Source organism: Heliconius melpomene, chromosome 9 (genome assembly GCF_056956725.1).
Source record: "Heliconius melpomene rosina isolate 202511_hmr_F chromosome 9, ASM5695672v1, whole genome shotgun sequence".
Lineage (NCBI taxonomy): Eukaryota > Metazoa > Arthropoda > Insecta > Lepidoptera > Nymphalidae > Heliconius > Heliconius melpomene.
In genome coordinates, this window is record NC_140397.1 from 7112442 (window position 1) to 7140327 (window position 27886).

General features: G+C 32.8%; 1 protein-coding gene across 5 annotated transcripts in view; it reads left to right on the forward strand.

Annotated features, from left to right (window-relative positions):
• Positions 1-27886, forward strand: part of Dys (Dystrophin) — a 455408-nt gene that overhangs the window by 51049 nt on the left and 376473 nt on the right. For all 5 annotated transcript variants that reach the window (XM_085190316.1, XM_085190313.1, XM_085190314.1 and 2 more), the window contains 3 exons: positions 4810-4926; positions 12249-12413; positions 12686-12932. In XM_085190316.1, coding sequence (XP_085046442.1) covers positions 4810-4926; positions 12249-12413; positions 12686-12932 — 529 coding nt within the window. The remainder of the gene's footprint in view (positions 1-4809; positions 4927-12248; positions 12414-12685; positions 12933-27886) is intronic.

Below are 27886 nucleotides of genomic sequence, written 5' to 3' on the forward strand. Positions count from 1 at the left end.
ATAAAATATAATCTTAAAAATATTTTATGGTTTCTTCTTCAAACATATATTTTTCTATTATCTTAATAAAAAAAAAACTCTCATCAACGATTAAATAAAAATGGTCTATATCAAACAGAAAACGTTTACATAGACAATGGTAAAGCAGTAACTTCATAGCATTTTACATTGTTTACACGACGCACGCCCGAAACGAAGTCAAGAATAGCTGGTTTTATTCATAAATCTATATATGAAATTATTTGTTACTTCCGGAAGAAACAAGTGTTTTTCTCTTATAACGTTTAAAAATAAAATATTATGATATTATTTTTTAATGCAATGGGAACTGTAAAAGACAAAAGTAATTCTTTTACAAATCTATTTTTAAATAAGAAACAGTATCTATATACACATAGTTTTTTTTTGTTTCACACGTTTGTGTGTTAATTGGCGGGACTCAACGTCGCGCTATGTCTCGTTAATAAATCAAGGAAATAAATCTATTGAAATATTTGAGAACCGAATCCACAACCGTTTACAGTCGCACGCATGTATGTGCCTTTGCGCCCTTTTTCCTATTCCTATATTATTATAAAAATATTATCAACAACATAACAGATATTATGCCACCATAATAAGTTTAAAATAGCCATCTATATAAGGGATTAAAATAAAAATGTATTCCAGATAGGTATTCAGGGAGCGCACCTACCACGAGTAAGCTATTTCTGAAGTCATGAGAATATTCCTGTCCCATCTCCCATCCTTACGAACAGACGGACGTACATACATTAACAGTGTTAACGTATTATAATTCATATGTTCTAAGATTTAGGGTTCAAAGTTGAATATTTAGAGTGAAATTTGGATATGAAATATATCGGTACATAACGCCGGAGCTAGTCTCGTCCACGATCAGTGAGTGTCCGTCGGGCCGTTTGTTTTTCGGGATTTTCTCTAGTGATTCTGAATGTGATGAGTTATTGCGCGAGTTTTGTGCGGTTTTCTTGAACTGATAGTGATATAGTGAGATACGGTGGCTTTTTTTTTGGTTATGACATTTGTGGTGCTTTTGAAGGTTTATTTTTGCTTTTTTTTTTATTGGTATGTAATATGATTATTTTATATTAAAATATTAATTTTATAATACGTATTTCTAGATTATGAAGTTGTTGAATTTTTCTAAAATATAAATGTTGATTATAAATGCATAAGTTGATTATTTAAATTACTTTCACTTGCTGTCATTAACATATCTAGAGATATTTTCTGAGGGATGACCGGACTTTAGCTTTGATCAGATATGTTCGTTTAAATATTGTTTTTTTTAATTTTCGGCGTATTTTTTTTTGTAAATTGGCATTTTTCTGGAGTGCACTGCCCACCCGGCTAGGCGACCTAGACACTTTGTTTCCCACTGTTTATTTTATAAAGTTATTACGTTTAATATTATTACATTGTCAAAATGAGTAAGTATATATTTCTGTTATCAAAAAGTAGGTTTAAAAACAAAAAATGTAGAATAATACTTTAAAATTATAAAAACATCAAACCAATAATCAACAAAAGTCAGTTAAGTCAGTCAAAACGTCCTGTCCACAACGGTGGTCAAATCGTTAACGCCGACGCGACAAGCCCATGCAGTTAGCGAGATATCGGTGGGCCACTCAATTCTTGTCATAGGAATTAATCGATCGCGACGTGCGATACGGCACGTGTTGTCAGGTACGTGGTCAGTTGTGAATTGTGAGAGTTTTTATGTAGAAGGGTTATCGGTTCGATTTCCCTATGAAGTTATATGTTAAGTATGATGATAGCTTTTGTTATACTTAAATTGTTATCTTAAATGGACAAGGACAGGGATTGTTAGGAAAAAATTTAGGCAATAGATGTTAGTTTTTAATTGATGTTAAAGATAGATGCATATAAAATGTATATACTCGGAACGCCATAATAAAAAGAACAGAACAGATAATGTATATAAATGTCTGAAGTGTTATACAATTGATAATTATGTACCTGTACGAGGCCGTCGTGATACAGGTCTTGTGCCCACAAGGTGTCACTAACGCGAGGGTTGTGAGTTCGATTTCCTATATATTAAACTACTAAATAAGTAAATATATATAATATATCTTACCCGTACACAAAGTTAATAATACATTTCAACAACCTATAATTTTGTCTGTCTGTCTCATACTAAATGGAATGTACGAGTAAAGTACGCAAATCGACAACAATATAGCGCGAGTAATTCGTAGAAACCGATATATAACCGAAAGCTATCGACAATAATCGATTCTGTCATCGAGCTGGGAATAACGTTTCTACTGTCAACACTTTAACACGCGACACTTGTTTGTTAAACGAGATACGATCTAGTTATTATTTTTAGTGTTATTGACGAATAGGAAGGATATTCTATTGAGGCCGTCATGGTACAGTGGCAAAAGCGTGCGTAAATACGATGATTTTCGGTTCGATTGTCATTCGGGGGAATGATATATTATTATTCCTCACTAGGAATAACTAGCTAGGTACGTAATTCCTCGCAACACGCAAATGATACACAATTTCGGCGAAACTACTAGGTTCACTTTTTTCTCTCAGTTCTCTCTGCCTGTTCAGCTATATACGGAATACAGCGAGAACCTAAAAAAATAATTTAAAATAATTGCAGCCAAAATTTTCCTATACTAATTACTATGTAAAACAATACTTCTATACATGGAAATCGTTCAATAGAATCACGAATTGGAGAGGGGCTCTCTAATCTATAGCATTGCTGTTAACGTTTCCACCACCAGTGTGTGTCGACAGGATATTTACGTAACAGCCAATTGATATGGAGCTTTTGATTGGAATTAACTTTAATTGGTGTTAATTGTATATCCAGATTATAGTATTTTTTTGTATCTATAGAATTTAGGACTTAAAATGTCGGTATTCGTGTTTATAATTGGTTCAATTAATATATTTTCTTATACTTTCACGCTGAATTCTAAATACAGAATATGCAGAGAGAACCTAGTGTTAAGTATTTTTTCACATTGTGTGTTGTATAGCGGAACTTAACCCCGCGTTTTGTCTTGTTACAACAAGAGCAAGTAAAATGGAAATAACTTATTTTGACTACTTTATGGTCCCAATACATCAATAATACTAATACTTGGCTATGGTTATATTTCTTCTTATAATATTAAAATATCTACTGATATTGATGATTACATTAGGATACTTCTTTGAAGAATGATTATATTTAAAATTATTTCATTTCCACAATCTGAAGTGAAAAAAACAGTTTTACATAGAGACACTATGACACTGTATGTTGACAATGGAGTGTCTTATCACTAGATTCTCTTTGCTTACTTTGCTCCTTGTATGACATTCATGAAGCAAATAAAAATCTATATTACACAGAAATGAAAAGATTTAAATTTGGTTAATTTTACCATATAAAATTTTAAAATACTAGTACAAATATCAATATATAAAAAATAGTTTAGTTTCATACTAAGTTATTGCTTCAACAAAACTTAGTGGAGAGCGGCACGCTGGCTTTGCGGTCGTAAAACGAATTTATTGCTTAGACCTATGGTGCATGAAACCGTTGACGGTGTGCTCACTATATATATATATATATATATAATGTAATGGATATGTTTTATTTGTTTTTCTAATATTTGGAAATTTTTAGAATTTGTTATTTTATTGTTTTAGACTAAATAATAGTAGGTTACGTTGTAAGATTTTTATGTGCTTCTAGACTAGATCCTTATATATTGGTACGATTTTTTTAAAAAATGAAAGCTCCGAAAAGTTTTGAGAGAGATAGTTGTTCTTCTTCTATATCTATATATTATATATATAAAATCGAAATGTCACTCACTCATCACGAAATCTCAGAAACTACATGTGCTAGGAATCTCAAATTTTGCATAGGAGTTATTTATAGGACGTAGGTGCTCGTTAAGTCGGGAATTTGCAATATTCGACTTCTAAGGGGTTGTTTTTGGGGTTGAAAGTTTGTATGAAACTTCGTTACTACAAATGCAAGGAGTCTCAAATTTTGCATGGACCTCACATATAGGACGTAGGTACCGTATGGAGACAGAAATTAATAATAACGCAGTTCACGCAGGCGGAGCTGCGGGCGGGCCGCTAGTTCTCTATATAATCAATGAGATAAAAAGATAAAAATAATAACATACTTGTTAGTATTAACTATTTGAACTATTGTAGAAGACATGTTAGTTTAATTTACATATATTTTATTATATGAGATCAGTAGCTAGTTTCCAGTTCAACTATCTTTTTTTATTCAGATAAAGATTGTAACTAAAAGTTTCTAACAAAAATTCTAGTATTTTCTTGTCATATTTTCACACAGACATTTTTCAACTTACTGTAGCATAGTTGACTTAAAAGTTTGATATTATTCATCTAACTTTGAAAGCTTTCACGTTACTTTAAAGTAAGTGCTCGTAGGTACAGGATTCAAATGAAAAGTGTACATTTTTTAAAATTTTTACTTTTAAGTTCTTTTCAATTTATTTAAAGTTCAATTAGATTTTTTTCGTATATTTTAAAGTGTTTTTACTAGATTGGTTGTATATTTCAGACAAAATTTTAAAATTGACTTACTAGTTAAGACCATGAAAAAATCCATTATTCCAGAAATATTTATTTTCTTTAAGAAAGATAGTAGAATTCGAACCTATAACCATCGCGTTTGTAATCGCGACTCATATATTAGTAACAAATATTAATAACAACATATGCTAATATAAATAACATATATTAATAATATAATTTTTTAAATAGGCACGCGAAGAGGAGCTCGGGCGGGCGGCGCGCGAGGCGGACGCCCAGATACGCGCTCACGCCCCCGACTCGTTTGATGCGAAGCGGTTACGTTCCGTGCGAGACGAATTGGAAAAGGTAATGTTTGTTTTTTATATATTTTCTTATCTTGGCTTATCTTTACTTTTGTTTTTAGTTCTCTTAGCTTAACGCTATATCCTGCCCATAGCAAGGTAGACTGAGGGCACCTGAGGGTTCCCATTTTCAAAGTTCAAAGTGGAACTCAACCCCGCGCTTTGCCTCGTTACCAGAGTGTGGAAATGAAAACATTAAATCTATATATATATAAAATCGAAAGGTCACTCACTCATCACGAAATCTCAGAAACTGCATGTACTAGGAATTTCAAATTTTGCATAGGAGTTATTTATAGGACGTAGGTGCTCGCTAAGACGGGAATTTGCAATATTCGACTTCTAAGGGGTTGTTTTTGGGGTCGAAAGTTTGTATGAAACTCCGTTACTACAAATGCTAGGAGTCTCAAATTTTGCATAGACGTCACTAGGACGTAGTCATGGAGACAGAAATTAATAATAACATAGTTGACGCGGGTGAAACCGCGAGCGGGCCGCTAGTATTTAAAATGAAATGAAAATATTATAGGATATAAAATAAAATTATTACTGGAATAAAAGTGAAGAAAGGAAACGTGTTAATGGGAACAATGCCTTAACACTTAGTTCCCAGGTTCCCTCTGTCTACCCTGCTATATGCGGTATACAACGGGAACCTGAATATGTTATCATCTCATTTCACTCCGACATTCCCATTCGTCTCGCGGTGTCGGTACTTCACCCGGTTATATATTATTTCGTATTCTCAGACTCGCGTCGCACAAATCTTCCTCTTGATATATGTATGGCATATCCCTTATTTGCTTTCTATATTAGTGAATACATTTTTCATACGAAATATCTAATGTTTTATGTGGTTTTATTCTTATTTTTTTTGTGTTAAAGTCGTTTTTATTACTGTGTAGTGGAAATAAGCTATTGGTTAGAAATTTATTTTTATTTTTATATAAGTACTATATTATTATTTTTATTATACATATGAAGATACGAAATGGGATACGATAAACGAAGTCTGGTATTTTCCTATTTAAAAACATTAATGTATTTTCATGAAACTTAAGAAATATTTTTTGACGAATTTCTCAAATATTAAAAGAAAATATTTATAATTAAAATATTTCGTCAGTTTGATGAAACGTCTCATTTAAATTAAAGTAATTTTTTAAACAAAAAGCTATTTAAAATATTTTTAAAATTACTATTATATATGCATTAATTTTTTTAATGAAACAAATGTCTATTGTATCTTATAATGCCAAAAAACAAAAAAAAACTAACAATTTATTAAATCGTTCCATTAAATAAAAAACGTTTGAAGTATATAATTAGAAAGAAACTACTTTAATATAAGCTCCGCTTTTAAGCTTTACCGCCATCAACGTCTCGGTTCCGTTTCAACACACGCTGTGTGAATAATTGGTGCTTTTATGAGAATGCGTAAAAGGGAACGTAAAACATATTTTATTTTGGTTGCTATTCTTGTTGTATTTGGCTTTGTAGGTTTAGGTTCGATTATATTTTTAGTGTATTTATCAATATTGGTATGGATAAAATAAATATGGATTTTTGAGGTTTTTTTAATTTGCCTACTTACTTAGATGAGCTTTTGAGAAGTACTATTTTTGTTTATATTCCATTTTCTCGAGTGGAATTCGAAGCTACTACCTACAGCGTTTACAGGGAGCTCCGCCACTCAACACGTCAGAATGTCTCCAGAATTCGGCGATAAATACGGTACGGAGTTACTTTTTATCGAATGGTTCAAATAATATTTACTTTATAGTTGTGGTAGAACATATGTAAATTTTACTTTTCTTACTTGTACCAAAAACTTTAGTTTTATCAAAATCTTTATGTTATAACACAAAGAATTAAAACCGTTGTGTAAAATTGAAAATATCCTACAATTTCATTTTTCTACTTGATTTTTCCGTTTACAACTGTAACAATATCGAATTCTTAGACGTTTTCAACGATTAATAAAGTGAAAATGATATATTGTACGGAACAAAGAGTGTTTTTATCGAAAGTGTTCGAACGGTATCGGCTGAATGGAATTCCTGCTTATACTCGTATAGTCCGTCTGGCAGTACTGCGGAACTTTCCATGTGTTTTATGATCTGTCGCGTGCAGACATGGCTATGACGTCATTTGTCATTTAAAAAAATCTATATAGATATGTATATAAGATGGTTATGGAGTAGGGACACTAGTGTATCTGAAAAGGCGGCAGTTGTGGATTGTATTCCCATTCGGGGTAATGAATTTTCATTTTGTTCGCTCTGATATCAAGGTTAAACGCTTTGAGTTGTGCAAGTCAATACGGAATGCCTCAAAAGTTCGACGGAGTGTCTTAACACTACTTGCCTACCCTGCGTATATGCGTGAAGCGTGCGTGAAAATAAGATATATATATATATATATATATATATATATATATATATATAAAACTGAGTAAGCAAAGAAAATTCAGTATTAGGGTATAGGCAAAGGGAACCTGGGAACTTAGTACTTAACATCTTCCTCATAATTCGTAAGTGTGAATGATTCACACTAGCAGATATTTACCTACTTAGCCCTAATATCGTATTCCTTCCATTCACAAAAATGAAGAGTTTACTCTAATTCAATAAAAACATATTATAAAGTTGGCAAAGTACCAAACGACGTTCGTTTAATAGGTATATAGTGTCGTAAGTTTCCGCCTTCAGACGGAAGTAGTTAATTTAATGCGAATATTAATACTGGGGTGGTAGCGGCTGATAAGTGCTTATGGTTTTATTAATTTTTAGTTCCAGATATTTAAATAATCAAAGTCTTTAATAAAGGCTATGTCTAATTTCTTTAAATTTTGATGATTTAAATAGCATGATGCTTAGACGGTTTCCAAGAGGCACGGGTTCAAATCCCGCTACGTTCAAATTTCTATACGCTTTCTAAAAAGTATTTTAATTTAAATATTATATTTTAAATATAATTAAACAAAATCCCCCACTAATTAAGCCATGTCTAATCAAAAACAAAGCTAAACAACTAACCATCGAATAGAACAACCACGTTGCAAATTGAATGCCACAACAGTATCTATCTAAAACTACTGTACAAGCGTACAGTACGGTTGACGAGTAGTGGCCACTTCGTTAGGTTTTTTGAATTTTTAAGCATTGTTTACGTAATTAAAAGTAAGAAAACATCTAAAATTGATTCAGTGAAGGTATCTACAGCTAAATTCAGGGCGGCCACAACTCGTTAATCGTACTGTAGCGTACTCCTACATTCACAGAACTGATGACACATTATAGCGTACACGTAAATTAGTAGGGAGTTCGACCCCCGTTATTTAGGGTTGGTCTAGACTTAGGACGGGTCTACGTAAGTATTTATTAGGGTTGTTTTAACTTTGACATGTTTATCATTTCTCGTAATATTTGTTGCTATAAAAAATCTATTTTTTATATTTACAACGTTATATTTAAATTCAAAAACAGCAAGCCTATATTTCTTTGATATTAATTAATAAGTAATCTTGTATAAAAATTTAAAATAGTTGATATTTTCAGGCATTTATAATGAAAAAATAATTTTAACCTAAAAATTCTCGACTTTCTTCGTAATAGGATATACTTAGGTGGTATTTAGTATTAAAAAAATGTAAATCTTTATGGGGTATTGTGTTCCCAGGTTCCCTCTGTTTTTCCTGCTATACGCAAAATACAAAATAAAGCAAACAAAAAGAATAATATATTTAAAAAAAATCAACAAATATCCCAGACGGACAGGTGTGTAATGTAAGCCGCCTTACACCGGCCGCCCGGTCACAGCACCGCCTACGTGATTTACCGTTGGGCCATTACCCATTGTTGCCTTGAAACGGGACGGCGGCGCTTAATGCCGTTGTCGCAAGTTTTTATTATTATTCGTATTTCATTTTGTTTTTTTAACTGTATCCTGCATATAGCTGGGTAGGCAGTCGGAACTTAGTGTTGAGACACTCCGTTATCCATTTTCCGTCGTTTTTAAGGCATTGCGGGTTGAGTGGCAGAAGTGAATGCGCTTGCGCTTTGCCTTATTACCAGAATGAAAGAATGGAAATATTAATAAATAATAATTAATTTCTCCGAGTGGGAATCGAACCAATAACCGTTGCATTTATAGTCACTCGCTTGTGCCCCTGCGTCTCTGGACGTTTTTCTATGTTTTTAAGAAACTGAACTCACATGTGACCAAAAACAACAATTTTATGATGTTGAAAAATTTTATGATCTTGAGAGTAGAAGTATAAAATTATAAATTTTATAATTTGTAGTGTAGTGTATTTTGTAATCTATATTGTACCTGATTTGCTTAAGAAAAAGGTATGCGTAATGTTATTAAAAGTATTACTAGAATTTATTTATTCTTCGATATATTAAAATCGACTACTGCACAAAAGCCCTATAAAAAAATAGCGAAAATTTTGAAAGAAAAATAACATTAACTTAAATTACTCATAAAATGGCTCATATACATGGTGTTCACTATTACAACATATCAACAGTATAGTATCAAGCTGCTTAGCGTCTAATTTAGATCTCATTGTAGATCGCTAATGAAGCAATAAATGATTCATGTATCGAGTTCACAAACAGAATGTCATATGGCTGACAGTGTAACAGCGTTGGGCGTTATTATAATTATAATTGGGGGTAGACCTGGCGCAAAACGACGTATGTACAGTAAGTTCACAGTTAAATTACCCAATACAACTTTTGAGCTTTTAACCAACAAAAAGTTAATTAAGCTCTGATTCCAATTAGCTGTCAGTCTTACGTTCGTGTACAGTCTACTCATAATGTTTGAGGGCTTATACTGTCTATCAGTCATCATTAAAGGGGGGGAGGCCTTTTGTGATGATGCCGCCGAGTCAATGTAAGCTGTGGGTGAAACTATTTTTTGGAGCTTATAATACCTATTGAAAATTTTAATTTATGGCTGATATTGAAAAGTAGGTACAGACAATAAAAAATAATTAATAAATAACCTTATGCATGCTGCCTATCTAAGGCCGAAATATATATATTTCTTTTTTCATCTTCACTCTGTATCCTGGATGTAGTAGGGTTGGCAGAGAGAGCCTACTGTTAAGATATGTCCTCGAGTGGAAAACGAACCCATGACCTGTCACGTTTACACGCTTGTGCCACTGGCCTCAGTATTAATAATTGAAGATAGAAGAAATATAAATATTTTTATACAAATATAGTAATAGTCCCGTGAGATATACATATACGAGCACTCGTAGATTGTTGTAGTAACAAAATGGACGAATGTGACATTTGAGTAACTTTACAAAGCAGAACTTTTACAACTTTTTCAATGGGAAAGTTCGTTATGGAAAGTTTAAATATGCTTTAGGAGAGCAGCTGAGCAGAATGATTAAATAAAATAGTGACTATTTTATAAAAACATTTTCAACTATTCAATTTATTCTTCATAAATAAATATAAAATATTTATAATCATACCACTCAAACGTTGACTTAGCAATCCCAACATATAGCGACATAACAGTTTTCCAGTACATTTCTAACGGATTTACTTCCTACAATGTTGTACAAGTAGCAATGTGTAGTGGATATCTAATTAGCCGTTGAGGCACAATGGTGGAGTGCAGCAACGCTCTCGCGGCTCCACTCGACGCCCCTCAGCCCCCCTCAGTCCCCCTTAGCCCTCCTCAGCCCCCCTCGGCGCTCATTGCCAACTTAATGTCTAATGTTCAGGGTTCTATCCTTTTTCTGGTGTTTTTGAGGGTAGATCGAGAAATGGTAATGATAAATTATTTTGTAATTTGCATTTTATATTATTATCCAAAGCCAAAGATTTCAAATACTTTTCTCTGAATCTATCGGATGTCGTCGTTTTGTAACTTATTTTATTCTTAAAGAATTTATCAGGTTCAGGATTCCCACATTGTTAGCAATTGCAATTTTCTACTCTGATCCAGTCATGTACAAATATACAATACGTTAGAGTTTAAAGGTTAATGTCAAGAAATTGTACAAATTAAATGAATGAATGAATTTAAATGAACGAATGCATAGTTTTATGTTTAAATAAATGGGAAAAAATAGTTTAAAAAGCTTTGTTTTAGTGATTTTGAGTAAAATATCACTTTTTTATTAAAGTACAAAAAATAATAATATAAATTTTCATATAAAATCCAAGAAAATTTTACAAAACCCAAATAAGTTTTAAGTAACTTAGCTCTGTTCATAACTTTAAAATATAAGTAGAACAAATTTAATACCACCGTTTATTAATTAATTGAAGCTCTCAAAGTTTCCTATAGCCGCAGCATCCGCTTACACTCGGAAAGTATCATCGTCAGTACATTCAATACAAAAAGTTGGCGAGGAAAAGTTGATCGGAGTTAAGTAAATATAGGCGCTAACCCTATATTTGTTGAGAGCCCGTTTAAATTCTTCAAGCGTACTCTTCCAACAATTCTAACGAATTATTATTTGAAGATAAACACGAAAAATGGTCTTTTAAGATAATAAAAATAATAGATATAAACTAATGCTTTTTAGTCGACTGTAAAGAAAGTGGTGTAGTGAATCTTTAATTTTTGTAGGTAAAATGTTAGGGCAAAATTGAAAATTATTATGATAAAATATTATTACATTTTGAATTTATTATTATTGAAATTTTGTCTGATTCCTTGCATTATCTATACCGGAATTACTAACTAGCTATGTCAGCCATTTGTCAACTATGTATACAGCTATTTCCTGCTAAGTTATTTTTTTTCAAATTTCATAACAATGATAAAGACTTTTTTGTTTTTTTTTACACGTTTTAATTTATTTTAATGGCGATTTCACTTATAAAACTCCACCTATTATATTCATCTATACTATCTATACTAATGTAATAAAGCGGAAGAGTTTGTTTGTTTGTTTGTTTGTTTGTTTGTTTGAACGCTAAGATCTTTGTTTTTGTTTTGTATGAAAGCTGCATTCTTCAGAAGTGCTATAGGCTATATAACAATACATTACACGTATATACTAATAAATTAAAATACTTTCTAATTTCACATGCAATTTATTCTGCCATGTTAATAACAACCGTCGTCGCTACGCGACCGCGTTCGTTACCGCGTCATTTTGATATTCATCCTTATGAAAATAAATATAATAGTCACTTTTAGCATTTCATCTAGATTGAAATTATATTTCTATAGAAATTATATTCTTATATTTCAAGCAGGCGTAGCCGCGTCCGGGTCCGCTAGTCTCATATATTTTTAAAAATATGAATAAAAGAATAACTCCTTTTTTATCGCCAGGCACAATCAAACCTATCATCTCACGGCGAATACGTGAAAAGCAAGCTGACAGCGCTAGGCAAGTATACGACACGCCTCGACGCAGCGCTCGCGTGGGCGATGGAGACTCGCGCCAGGTTGGCTCTGGCTGATGAGCTGCCTAATACCACTTCGAAGGATTTGGATGTAAGTGTAGGGTGTTTTCTTGTGATAGATGGTTGTTTTAGATTTATTGTCTTGTAAATTATATAAAGTTTTGGCATTTAAGTATAAAAAAACCAATTTCAAAAATTAATTCTTTGGACTACTTATTTATTTTGTAATTAATTTAACCAATAACATTTCATACCAATAACTATAATATTTCTCTGTATTTTGATTTTTGATATAATCTTTATAACCTATTATGCATACCTTACCTTCGAAATCAAACAGAAATACCATTTAAATTGTTACAGTCAATCATAAAGGACAAACAGACAGAGATACATGAAGTACTAGAAAACTATAACAACATAGAACGAGAGTGTGTAGCAGCCAAGCAAACAGTGTCACCGGAAGTGAAAGAGAGAGTGTTGAAACTGAAAGAAGATTGGACTTACATAAAGGAAAATTCTAGAAATGTAGTCCCACATCGGGCGCCATCTAACTCTAGAACCTCGAGTGAAAAGTCTGACAGTGAGAAATCTGTGGAGACCGAGCTAGGTGAGTGTTTATTGTGTGTTGGAGTTACTTAGTGTTATTGAATTGTGAGTTTTGCGTTTTGGTTTCGAGTTAGGTAATTTTGCACTAAATTATCATTTGATCATTCGAGACATTTCATGGAATTTGTGAAAGTTAAGGTATATGAAGAATAAGATTTCTTATTTATGGGAATCGTGATTTTATTTTAAAATTTGAGTTAATTCATCAAGTAGGTAGAATACTTGGACGTAGTAACGAAAAGTATGGATTCATTTCTTCTATTTCAATTTTTTTTTTGTATAAGTATAATAGTAATATTATATTTTAAACGCAAAATTTATAATTCTATATAACATCTATAGGTAGTGGTTTGGCTACTAACATTGGGTATTGGGTGTTATGTTGATCTGAATGCTGGGTCCAAGTTCATATTTGATAAAAATTTTGGTATTCTACAAAATATTATTTTTTACATTGCAAATGTAATTTTTGATTGACCTATTTAAATTAATCAATTTTAGTCTATAGTTTAATATTTCTAATCATTGAACTTGGCACCCACATTCACTCGTACTTCACTTATATTTCAACAAATGTGATGTAAAATACACTCGCTATGGGCAATAAATGGTTTGTTTACTAACAGCTTGTTTCATTCGCTAACCTGTCCGTCTTTTATGTCTTCCACTAACATGCATTTTATGTTATTATTAATAGTATAGTGTGTTGTTTTTTATTATAAAAAAAGTAATAAATATTTAACGGGATTTTTAAGAAAATGAAGGAGCTAAGAATTATCATTATAATTTGTATGATTTATTAAAATTATAAATAAATAGAATAAATTATAATTATTTTTTGATAAGATATATAATATTTTAAGATACGTTTCAACTTTAGAACAATTTGCAACTCTGGGTAAGTTACTTATTAAGCGTAGGTACATGAAGAGTACATTACAAATAAACAATAAACTATTCCTAAAATAATCAGAAATTATACATATTTAACAGTAATATATTTTATTAACAGATTCCATATGGCGCTTCAAATAAATTAAATTTTAAAAAAGAACGACAATTTTGTCTTAAAACATTCTATTCTTTATTTATCGCCCACAAAGTTCACCGAAAGTTCATAATAACATAAATGAATACATAATAACCTATGTTCAGTATTTGCCCGGTATTTGTTGATCAGTTATTACATCCAGCTATCGTATTGGAATTTCTGCCATCTCGACTACTGTCCCAGATTCAAGGGAAAATGGGCTAACAATGTTAAATCTATCAAAGGAATTTCGTCTTAGACTCTTGTTAGGGGTTCCTTGGTCAAAACGTAAAACAGTACCCTATTACTAAGACAGTTGAATTTTCACAGATGATTATCGAGATATGCCATGTTGAGTGGCGGAACTCTCCTCCGCACTTTGCTTTTTTACTACAGCGAGAAAATTAAAATAATTCATACCTCTGAGTAGGAATTGAACCCACAGTCGAGGTTATAAGCAAAGCATAAAACCTCGACTGCATGAACTAAATTAATATACCCAGTAACACCTGTGCCATTAAAACAAATTATAACAAACACAAAGAGATAGACTAACACATGCATACATACATATACGTAAAAAACACAACCCTTTCGGATTTCGCCGCAGTCGGATAAACAATCATGATGCGACAAAAACAAAGAAAAATAATTATATAAGAAAAGAAAGAGTTATTAAGTTGCTAAAGCGAACTGGCTGGAATACAATTTTGTAAGGAAATTGTTCATTTCTAGTCATTACGTACTCACCTCACATTAATCGCTGACAGCGGAATGCTTTTAGCGTTGTTATTATGTTTTCGTTATATTTATAGTTTTATTTTGTATATTTCTTTTGTGTGTATATGTGATGTGGTTTGTTCTACTTCAGTTTTATTTGTATAATGTCATTTGAATTTTAGATTTTTTTTGTTGGAAAAATGCGATTTTTAATATGTTTTTGGGATGTGTTCTCATTTGGGTAACCTATTGACTTTTATTTCTTAATTTCTTGGTACTTTTTTATATATTTTATGATTGTAAAAGAAACAAAACAATTGTTTAAAATTATATTAGCTAGGCTAGGCTAGGACAATATATTTTTAAATATAAAGATATTTCAGAGAGTGAATCGAACCTGGAACCTTGGCATGTACAGGTAGCCTCTTAACAGACAATATACCTACGTAGACAAGGAGAATCTATTGTTAAGATATTCCGTTCACCATGCATTGCCAAGCCAAGCGAGAAAGTGAAAATGTAATTTCCCTCCAATGAAAATCGAATCCACAACCTTCGCCTTTACAATCAGAAAACCCTAAATTATGTATTAAGTAAGTAAAAGTTTACATAATAAAAAAATACAAACATTTTAGTTCACAGATAAAACTTAGTTAAAGCGCTAATGCCATTTTAATTGTTACGGGGGAAGAGCTGGTTTTCGAGGGTCTTTGTTCGTTAGAAACGATCCGTGTTTTCACATTGTCTAACTCTATAGTGTTTATTGTAGACACGATTTTTTTAATATACATATATGTGAATACTATGTAAACATAATATTATATATTTTTTAGTTTGTCTGTTTAATTATGTTTCAACATTCAATATTATAGATAACACAGTTGAAATTTGAATGATGAAATTTGGCATGCAAGTTGATGTGTATGGGAGGATCTAAGAGAAAAAGAGAGAGAAAAATTAAAATTTCTACGGAAAACGATAAAAGAAGTTTTCTAGTTTAGTCCATTCACAAATGCGAACGACTACTAAATATAGTCAATAATAGTGTTACGACACTCCGTTACCAACTTTCCGTCGTAATCACACGACTTGGCGTGTACACTAGAGCGACAAAATGAAAATATTAAAAAATTTAGTTCCTCGGCTGGGCATCGAAGCCATAACCTGTCGCGTTAATAATCCCTGCGCCACGAGAGGCCCCAATGTACATTGATAAGTTAAATTTACAAGTCCATGGTAGTTCGACCGCAAAACCATTTGTGGTGTTCTATAGAACCATTATACAGGGTGTATGAAAATGACAAAGGCAGCGGCTGTACGATGTGAATTAATTCCACTATCAAATACAGCTTTAATTAAAATTTGGGATCCTTGAATTTTATAGTGGAAATTGTAGGACATTTTGGTTTCTGTTATTGACTTTGTCTGTGTTCTGAAATTTAATATGGAAAATGGTGGAAATTGTGTGTTAATATAAATATGTAAAATTCTGGCTGTGTACGTGATGGTTGTTGAATTCGATTTTTACTTCGGGCAATAAACTTTAGTGGAAATTAATTAAGGAACGGAAGTTCTTAATGCTAGGTTATCTAGATAATTAAGGATTATCCAATGCATTAAATATAAATCACAAATATCTTAAATGTAAAGTACAAAAATAAATCAGCTTCACGCTGTATTGCGGGATACAGCGTGAAGCAGGGTATAGCAGGGTAGGCAGAGGGAACATAGTGTTAAGACAACGTCCCCCAATTCCTGCCGAATTCTGGAGGCATTGCGTGTTGAGTGGCAGAATTCAACGCCACGCTTTGCCTCGACACCAGAATGAAGAAATGGAAATATAAACGTAGATAAATATTTCACTTCCTCGGGTGGCAATCGAACCCATAACCGTCGCGTTATAGTCACACCCATGTGCCGCTGCTCCCCGACGGCCTACAAAGTACTAACCTAACTATATCAACATCTATATAGTATATTACAACAGTTAATTATTAAATCTAAATTCAATGAAGTTAGGAGTTTTGTTGAACAAAGGTTCGCCAAATTAGAAGCAAGTTTTTTCATTAGAGGCATTACTTTGTACCTGTTACTTGCATCCGGTGACTTTAAATATTAACTTTACTTTACTTTCTCATATACGTTATATATGTATGTATTATATAAATTAAGTTTGCCTGTTAGAGATGGTTCGAGGTTCGATTATGAATAACATTTAAGTATTTTTTATATACTTAAATATGTGTTCAGTTAAGAAGTATTGTTGGTATTGTAAAAAAATTATATTATAATAATGAGGCTAATCGTGGCGCAGTGGCCCAAGCCTCGAGTGGAAATCGAACCCATATCCGTCGCGTTCCAGACACCTCTATGCCCCTACGCCACGAAGGCCTCGAAAAATTCCCATTATTTACGCGAAAATTTAAATCAACAGCGGAACGTATGGAACTCACATTTATGCACGTTACAAAGCCAGTAATGTTCTGAAAGAACGACCCAAAGCCCTACTTACAAAGGCGAAAAATACTGAAACGACGAACAATAGGCAAAAAGGCGAACTGGGGCGAAGCGATGGTGTTGATACTGATAGTGGTGGAATGACTGTTGTTAACTATCGTATATTTTGTGCATATTGTTTTTAAATTCACGCATCTCTCAGAAAAACTGATGCTAACACCTGGAAAGCTAAATTGTAAATGCAAATTAGTAGTAAATTCTGTTATCTAGTTATTAGTCTAGTTGGTGGCGGGTTGCGACGGTTGTGGGTTCGATTCTTACTCGAAGGAATAGAATATTTAGCAATTTAGTTACCTCACTCTGGTAACGAGGCGAATCGCAGGGTTGAGTTCCGTCACTCAAGAAAGAATTCGGTGGAAAGAGGGGACCGCAAAGAGGAGTGGTGTGGCATAAGACTAGGTTCCCAATATAATCACTTATGATTGTTACTTAATATTAAATAGAAAAATTTAGGCAAAAATTGAACCCACACTCCACCCGAAGAGTCAAAGGCACTATACTACTATACTAAATAGGTTAAAAGGCTTTTTTTTTTCGAAATAGAATTTTAGTTTTCTCACGCAATTTCATATAATTAGAATCGACTAGACCCGGCTTCGCCTAACTGCCGTTATGTCACAGACAAGAACATTAATTATAATGTAGTTTTAACTTAAGAAATAAATGACTAGTTTATTGCTCTAGTCATTCAAAGTAGCTTGACAGTAAAGTAGGTCGTGGGTTCGATAACCATAATACAAGACATGCTTGTGCAGAACATTTACTTTCCCTTTTTTGTGTGTGGAAGAAGAAATATGTATAAATTCATATGTACAATTATTTCTAATGGAACGAAAAGACGGAGAGATTTTACATAGAAGTAAGCCGGTATACTGATAGTGTTTGGAACCTAGTATTAAGAAGTATTGTAATACTAGGTTCCCTTTGCTTACCTTACGATCCTAAGTTCTATTTTGAGTGACTCGGAACTCAACACCGTGCTTTATCTTGTTACCGGCGCGCCATAAATGCAACTGCAATAGTCTAAGTCCAATATTTTTACATTTAAAGTAAAAAAATCAAAACAATCTAAAACATAAACTCTTATACAAAAATAAATGTAAAATAGAACCTATTACCAAGTACAAAAACTACAAACAATACATGTTTCACAAAAGAATATCCAAAAGGGCTGTATCGAGGGCGCTAATAGCGGATAGTAGGGCGAATGAAAGAAAATGCGGCTTTTAATATCAAACGTAACCTACATATGGTTTCTCATGGCGTAGTGCCAGCGTGTGCCTAAACGCGATAGGTTATGAGTTCAATTCCCATACGAGGAAATTAAATATTTTATATTTGCATTGCTTCGTTCCTCTAACACGGAATGCCTCCAGAATTCGCAGGACAATGTGGAGCGGAATGGTAGACACTGTTCCCTCTGCCTACCCTTCTGTGTGCGGGAAACAGCGTGAAGCTATAAAAAAATGTACATATCTCGTATATACGAAAATAATAACTTTTATAAACAACTGTTGAATAAACAGCTCTCGTTTTCATGTTGTTCAATTAGTTATTGGTTTTAGAATTGTTTGTATGTTAAGCTTATGTTTTCATGTAAAAAATGCCTTTACCCCAATTTAGTTGGTATAGAGTTAAAAGGAAAAAATAATTTTATTACTGAAGTGGCGCAGGTGGACTGATTGAATGCGATGATTGTGGGTTCAAATTTTAGTCGGGTTTAATAATTTATTTTCGGTCTTATTACACTACCCCATGAGAAGTCTTTCCCAAATTTTATAATATTAATATGTTTATTCCATCTGTTTTAGTATTACTTACCCAATAACCAATCTAAAAAAATTTTACTACAAAAACTACATACAAAACCATCAAAACCATCCACCCAAATACCAAAACCCACAAAATTATATCGATACAACCCAAAAAATCTTTAAAAAGACATAAAATTGAACATAAAACATACATACAGAAAGCGCCATCTACAAATTGTTTCGGGACTGGCAGACGCTTTATAGCTTATCTTTTTCTATACTAAACTAAATAAAATTTCAACCTTAATACTATAATAATATGGGCGAAGATATTTCGATCTCTTGAGGGTAGTTAAAGATTCAATGCCCCGTATCGGTATCAACCTGGGAGGTACCTGGGGCGTACATCCCAGAGTCTACGAGATGCTACGCTCATGCTACGCTCGTAGCGTTGTAGACTAATTTATTTATTTTGTTTAGTGTTAGTGTCTATTTGTTGGTGTTGGTGTCTTGGTGTATGACACTTATGTATAGGTAGAGTTAAGATGTTATTTTTATATTACTTTTCTCGTTTTATGATTTAAATAAATGGTGGTGCTTAAATAAATAAGTATACACTTAGGGGTTAAAGATAGCTGGCGTCTAGACTGGCATGTGCTTTGTAAAGGTTTAAATTGTTATGTTTCGTTTTAAAATGTTTATAATATTAGAGTCCGTTGTGGCGCAGACAGTTTTGGGTTCATATCCCACTTGGTGGAATGAAATATGGATGGTAACCCAGATATTCCGTTCGCCATGAACACACTTCGTTCCCCACTCTTCGGTGAATTCTGAAACCTAGCGTGTTGTATGGCGAAACTAAACGAATAGAATTGAATCCCCCCACTGAGTATCGAACTCACAACCGCCTCATTTAAATTACTTTATTATTATATCCATATAATGCATTAAATTGGTAATAATATTAGATTACACTATCGTATGGCATGCTGCGGTCGTACTGGACTTATTGAATTATATAATGGGATCAAGTATATATTGGATCTGTGCTTTGTGGCTTGAAGTGCTTGTTAATAATGAATAAACTAATATTTCTCTATATTTATAGAGTAGAGTGTTTATTTTTAATGTGTTTTTGCTATATAATATATGTGTATTAGTAGATAACAATGAATACCATACTTATATGTATATTATAAAAATAATAAATATAACTCTACAATTGTGCGGAAATCGGGGAATGGAAGTTAATGAGAATGGAGTGTTTTAACTATAGGTTCCTAGGTTAACACTAGGTTTCTCTGCCATGCACCTAATCTAATTATATCATTAATCAAAACTACCAGAAAAATCTTTAAAAATCCATTGATTTTAAAACCAAAATCAACTACGTTATCAGCATAGCTTATAAAAACATAAGAGGTAACGGAGAAAAAACTTAATTTATTAAAAAATAATATTTAAATTTCGTACACCCGCAGCGTCCCGTCAGTCTCGTCAGCTGCACTTTGACATTCATAAGACTTTTCATCATACGCTATCTCATCAAAATTTTATATGAATTTTAATTTGAACCGAGCATCTCTTATACTGACCTGTATTTAGTGATAGTGGGGCGATTTAAATGTCTTTTTTTTTGTTATTTTTTATATATTTTTTTAATTTTTTAGTATGGATGTGAATATATGGATAGGCGTATGTAACTTGAAAACTGAAAGTAATTAATGACTACTTTTGAGTAACCTTTTTTAAGAGAGTATTCGATTTCTAAACATGTTAAATGGACAATGCTAAATATAGTGTTAGTAGTGTACTTTTTTTTCTCATATATAGCAGGATAGGCAAAGGGAACCTGGGAACCTAATGTTAAGATACTCCAATCTCATTACATGACAATTTCATTCCTCACTTCCTGTTGACTTCTGGACGCATTGCATGTTCTTTGACGAACTCAAATTTAAGTTTTAATAAATACAACTTATGCAGTTAAGTCATTCACCAAATCAGAATCCATTTTTATTTTCTCTCTCTCTCACTTAAAAAATCACTCTGTTGTTTCTTTATGAGTGTATTGAGATACTTTAGTTATATATTATATAACTAAAGTTAAAATCACCAAAAAAAGTAGTTAATTACCAAGAATTTTACAAAATCACTTAATATTTACAATTTAATTCCCTATCAAATGAGCAAGTCTGTAAGAAAGTTTAATAGCTCAAACTCACGCGATGCCTTCACTCGGCGTTTATACATTTTTTTTACATTTTTTGGTGTGGATTTTGACGTGACTTGCAAGTTGGTTATCTTGTAAGGGAGGTTTCACACTATAGTTTTGGTGACGGTTCGTGCTTGGCCCGATCTCATATATCTTTTTTTATCGTTACTCTGTATCACGCAAGGTGGTACCTAGTATGGTGGGAACCTAGTGTTAAAACACTAAGTTTCCCATCATTCGCCGAATTCTGGTGGCATTGTGTTTTGAGTGGCGGAACTTAACGACGCGCTTTACCTCGACAACAGAGCAAATAGATGAAAATATTAAATATTGCATTTCCTCGGGTGTTAATGGAACCCACAACCTGTCACGTTTACAGCCACACTTAGTGCACCTGCGCCATGACTGACCTCAAATCTCCTATTCTTGTATGGGAAGTCTACTCTTATATAAGAATATTCTTTAAAACTTTGACTCACTATGACTGGCGCTATAGTGTGAAACCCGCCTAAGTTTGCATTAATTTCCTTTGTTTCTTTTCGCAGGTATGTACTTGTTCTACGTGTTGGTACGAAATGTTTACTTTTAATTTCACCTTTTTCATTTTATACGGCATTAAATGGTAAGTATATTATAAGCTTATTTTAACATTTAAATTATTGAAATATGTATATAGATTTAATTTTTATTTTACTAATATTATGGAAACAACCGTACCGTACGATACCGTAGCTTTTGGCACTCTCTGCTTTCTCTGTTTTCTTTAACCATCTCGTTAGAGATGCAGCGTGAAGCTTAAATAGAAAAAAAAGAAAAAGGGATCAAAAAAGTGTGTTCTTCATATGAATATAAACATTTATATTCATTTATTTTATGAAGTAGGAATTTTCTAGTGACATATTCCATTAGTCTCCATAACCAACTTTACAGTATGTGACACAAAGAAAATGCAATTTAAACCTCCGATTTCTGAGATATGCGCATCCAAACAAACAAACTCTACAACTCTACAATACTAATCCAAATATGCTCTACACCCACTGCATACCACTACCAAGCTTCAACGTAGAGTTCCCATACTAATTTCCATACGGCGAGACGATGTATTAGTTTGAACACGTTTACATAATCTTCTCTTGAGATGATCTTGGAAAGGCATTAGGAGTTAGCGGAGTTTGCTAAATGTTTTATCTCATTCTCTTAGTTAAATATAACAATAAAATCTTTAGTATGAAAGGTATAAAGAAGAGAGAAAGGAGATATTCCATAGATTATCGAATTTAAATTGGTAGTTTTTGATTTTTAAACAGAACGTTTACATGCTTTTACTGTCATTACGACTGGCCTCTTATATTATTTATCTGTGATATATTTTAATAAACAGAATTCTTTACATACATACGTATTCTGTAGTGGAAAAACGGGATAGAAATATATAAAAAAAATATTGTTCTCTTAATTATTAAATAAAGCTGCGTTTAGTTCCGCCACTTATCACTCCCTCTACTATTATATAGCTAAATATAATTAAAACGATAAGTCCTTACGATTTATTTGGTGACGTCACGTTACAGTATTGCGTACATACTGTCTGTCTGTGTAACGGACAGATAACTCTCGCGTCTCATTTGGGAGACACGGATGATGGTATGCGTTAGAAGCAATTATTTCTAATATATTTTTTTTATAAATTTTCATTAATAAATGCCAGTTATGGCGTCGGGCTCAAGTGCATGATTGTTAACCGATTGGTTCGATTCCCATTGGAGGGGAATTAATTATTCTTATTTCCTCGCCTTACTAACAAGATAGCCTTGTCTCGGCACGGTTTGCCACTAAAAAACCAATACATAAAAATGAGCGGAAATGAGGCACGGAGTGTCTAAGCACTTAGCTTCCTAGACCTAAAAAAAGAAAAAAATATATTCTTTTATTAATGCTATTGCATGAATAATATTTTTTTAGTATTAGCCTTATTGTATGAAACATTTAAGTTCACATAAGTGACTTAACATTGAGATGTTTAATTAAAGGGAAGACAACCCGCGAACTGTCGTCAGTACCACGTCTAATATCATCATTAAATACTTCATTAGGGAGGCCGTAGTAACGCAGTGATATTTAATGATTGCGGTGGTTTTGGGTTCAAAATCACATTGAATGTAAGTAAGTAGGTATATATACCTTCCCTCTGGCACTGTCTGCCCGATCGAAACGTAAGTGCCGGCACTCTACACTGCTCGACAATAAACTGAAGATTCATTATCCCTAGTGAGAATCGAACCTGCAACCGTCACTTTTACACTTATTCAAATAAGATTTGTTTTCTTATTTTGTTAATCCATTTCTTTTTCTTGGATATTAAACTACGTACAAAAACGAAATCCCCTTATATTTATACTGCTAACATAATGCTACGATATCGTGGCGCAGTGGAAATTTGACTGTAACTCCGATGGTAGTGGATTCGATTCCCAATCGAGGGAATTAATTATTATTTATTAATATTTTCATTTGTTCGCGCTGTTAACAAGGCACAGCGTGAAAGCCGACACTCAACACGCATTGCCTCGAAAATTTTACGGAAAGTAGGGAACGGAGTACCTTAACACTAACTAGCTACTATAAACAAACATACATACACCACTTATATATTAGCATTTCCTTATTATTTAAAAGCAAGCAAACCCACAGAATAAGTAATAATAATTAAAACCTACCGGCGTGGTACCCGCCACCACCGCCACCGCAGTCCCGAGGGCTGCAAGGAGTCTTGTTTTGTCAGCTTTGTGTTCAAAGGCGTGAGGGCCCTCGCGGTGTTTCCTAACTATATAAGGGCGTGTAGTGGAAGCTGAGATAAAGCGATAATATATTTTTTTAGCTTATTATATCTTTCTATTAGGCTGTCGCTTATAGCCATTGACTGTAAACGTTGTGAGTTCATTTTCGAATTCCCTTTGGGAGGTTTTTTTTTATTAACTTTCTGACTCTGGTAATACGACGAAGCGTGGCGTTGAGGTCCGCTTATCATTTTACACGCGGAAAACTAAAGCTATTTGTAATATTTTTATTCATCAAATATTTCTTTATACTCACACGATATTTTTAATTAAGATTATTTTAAAAGATTGATATAAATAAAAGAATTTATGTCTTTAATTAGTTTGGTATATTGTTGTATCTATCCATGTTGACATAACTTACGTTGATTAATTTAGACTTTGCCTAAAATAATATTATTATTTTTTAAATTTTAACATAATAATATCCACAATTAAAACAAACTATATCTACAGCTTAGCTTCCAATGGTTAAACGCTTTAAGCTCAGGAAAAATTGGCATTACGCACGGGTAAGCCTAGCGATCTGTGTGACGCTATCTTATTTCACTCCTGTGTTTTACTATCAGTTTTTAAAGTTGATCCTTTATGGTGGTATTTATTTTATGGTATTGGTAGACAGTTACTAGTTAATAGCGGTAATTAATAATCAATTTCACGCTGTATCCCGCACACAGCAGGTTAGGCCGGGTACCTCGTGTAACCGCTGAATTCTGTTGAGTGGCCTCGCTTTGCCTCAACACCAATGCGAAGTAATGGAAATAAACGTAATTAAATATTTTATTTCCTCGACTGGGGATCGAACCCACAAATCGTCGCGTTACAGTCACACTCTAGTGCCGCTACGCCACGACGCTATTGTTAAATATAAACATAACCGTATATAATTAAAAAGTAACACTAGGTTCCCAGGTTCCCTCTGTCTACATAAAATTATAAGGTAATTAATTATAAAATAATGATGCAATTCGCATATGCTAATACGTCTATAATCACACCCCCGGGACTGATACGTACGGGGGCGGAAAGTTAATCGCGGAGGGATGTATATATATGTTGAAACAAAAACACGTTTTGCATATTTGTGTTATATCCTGTTTATTATGGAGAATTTGTTTTTGTTTTTTTAATAATTTTATAGCAGGAGACTTAAACGCTAGGTTCCCAGATTCCATCTGCTTTCCTTAGTACGAGATACAGCGTGAAGTTGAAAAAATAAAATAATTAAAAATCGACGTATTAAATCTTTATTTCGCGGGTTCGATTTCCACTCGTGGAATGAAATATATTTTTTATTTTATTTTTGTTCTGGTAACGAGGAAAAGTATTTTTTTAATTATTTTCCTCTTTGTATACAGAATTAACATAATTTCAATCCTTAAAAGCGTTTAAAAACCAATTCACGTACAAGATTAGCAATTAACAGAAGGGGTTGTATTCAATAAAATATATTTGATCGTTAATTGCAACCGACCCTCACCCAAGCAATCAGGATATACGACTTTATTATTTCTTCATTTTATTTAATATTTGATTAAATTTTATAATATAATCTAAACATTATCATTCCCCTGAATGGGAATCGAATCTACAGTTTTTACGGTCGGATGTGGTTCCACTGCGCCACTCTTCACAGTAAGAGATTGATCTCAACTATCGATAATATCCCATTTTAAAAAATGTTTTTGGTAAAGAGAATAGAAGAAGAGAAGAGAATCTGGGAATGTAGTATTAAGAAACTCCATTCCCATGAAAATACTTCCCCATTTTCCGTTAAATTCTCCAGACTTTGCGTGCTAGATGGCACAACTTAACGCCGTGCTTTGGTTACCAGAACCTGGGAGTCGAACATATATTTACATAAAAATATATTTTCATGTAATACATAAAGATCTAAATAAGAGAAAGAAGCTGTGAATTATATATACCAGTTTATGAGGAAGCAGCGTCAGAGACACCCTAATACGACTTCATACGCATCTTAATATAAATGCCTTAGAACAAATTACATATGGTACTTCATCTCAACGCCTACCTCTACCTACAAAATTTTAATTTAGTAGGTAGAAATAAAGGTATGTATCCTGGGAAAATTTTCTGATGTCATTTCATTTTCTATTTTCTTTATTATTTATCCTATTTTCTAAAATTTTATAACGGACATTAAGAGTCCTTTTTTATATTGCGTAACCTAACGCAGCGCTAAGTTCGATTAATGTGAAGATTTCTCTACATTATATATATTTCTATTTTACGTCAATCTGTTCATACTTATTTAGTCTGAAATACACCAGTTGCGCTACAATGTTGTATTTCAACCAAATCGTGAAATATTTTCAGACAAAAATAAAATTAGCTTTACTCTTCTGCTAATAATCGAACTGACTACCCCCTACCATACAAACCACAAACACAAAAAAAAAACAAAAAGTAAATACCTAAAATTTAGCAAAGACAACCCTTAAACACAGCGTCAATGAAACGTTGGACATTGAAAGTATCGCCGGGAAAATTGTAAGTGAGACGGAAATACATTTTCGGTCAAGAGCGAGAGGGACGGCCGTAGAGGGGTAGTTTTCCCTCTCATTTATACATGCCTCAGTATTTCTTGTGCTGTGGAGGGTAGCGGACGTAGGGTAGTGAAAAGTGTGGTGGTACCCACGTGTTAACGTGATAGTGTTTTTGTATTTATATTATATATTTATTATATTAATTATATATAATAATTGTAATATGTTGTGTTTGTGTGGTGTTGATCGTTTTGATATGGTTTGTATTGTTTTTTCATATATTTTGTTATCGGGTGAGAAGTTAGTGATATATCACTTTGTTTTTCAATTTTTTTTGTTTAGATGTTTAGTTGGTGATAGAGCGAAATTACGTTTTTTTAATTTAATAGGAAAAGAAACTCGTAGTTAGTAACTTAAAAATTCGCTACAAAAAAACTTAATAATATAAATATTTAATTTTTCAATTAAAAAATGATATTTTAAATTAAAATCTGGCATTATATTTAAAAGTTCGCTAAGTCCTCCAGTTTGGGTGCTTCATATTGTTGGCTAATGGAGCGACCACAGCGGAAGTAAACAAGCTTGTCTTAAACTTTGAAATCTAAATCGGTTGACTGTTCAGGGGTACTTATTTGGGAAGCTTTTTAATAAATGTATTTATTATAAAATGTTTATATATAACAGAGTAGGCAGGGGGAACCTAGTGCTTAAACATTCCGTTTCCCATTTTCCGCCGGATTTTATAGGGGTTGCGTGTTGAGTGGTGGAATTAAATGCCGCGCTTTTGCCTCGACATCAGAACGAACAAATGAAAATATAAATTTAAATAAATATTTCATTTCCTCGAGTGGAGATCGAACCCATAACCTCGTCGGCTAGTCGGGTACCTGTAACCCTACGTTACTGACTTCAAAATTATGTTATAAATTTTTTTATTAAAGATTTATTTTCGTTTCATTTAAAATGTTTAATTTTTAAGATTGTTTTATAATAATATTCGTTGAGTGTGGGTTCGATTTCCTTTCGGGGCATCTTGACAATTTTTTTCATAACACGCTATGGTAATAAAAAAAGGCGCGGTGAAGAATTTTGCTATTCAACACTCAATATCTCGAAAATTTTGCGGTGGAGAATACTAGGTTCCCTTTTCGTACCCTGCTAAATGCTGTATACTTAGTGAAGCTAAAAAATATTAATAAGTAAAGGAATATTATAAAATTTGTAAATTAACTCTAATTTAACGGTTCATTAAATTTAAATTCCGTTTTATTTCGAATACTCATCTCTAGGTAGGGTTTTGGTTTTGCGGTTTTTAAAACAGAACGTAATTAATTCTAATAATATTATAAATGAGAATATTAAATATTTA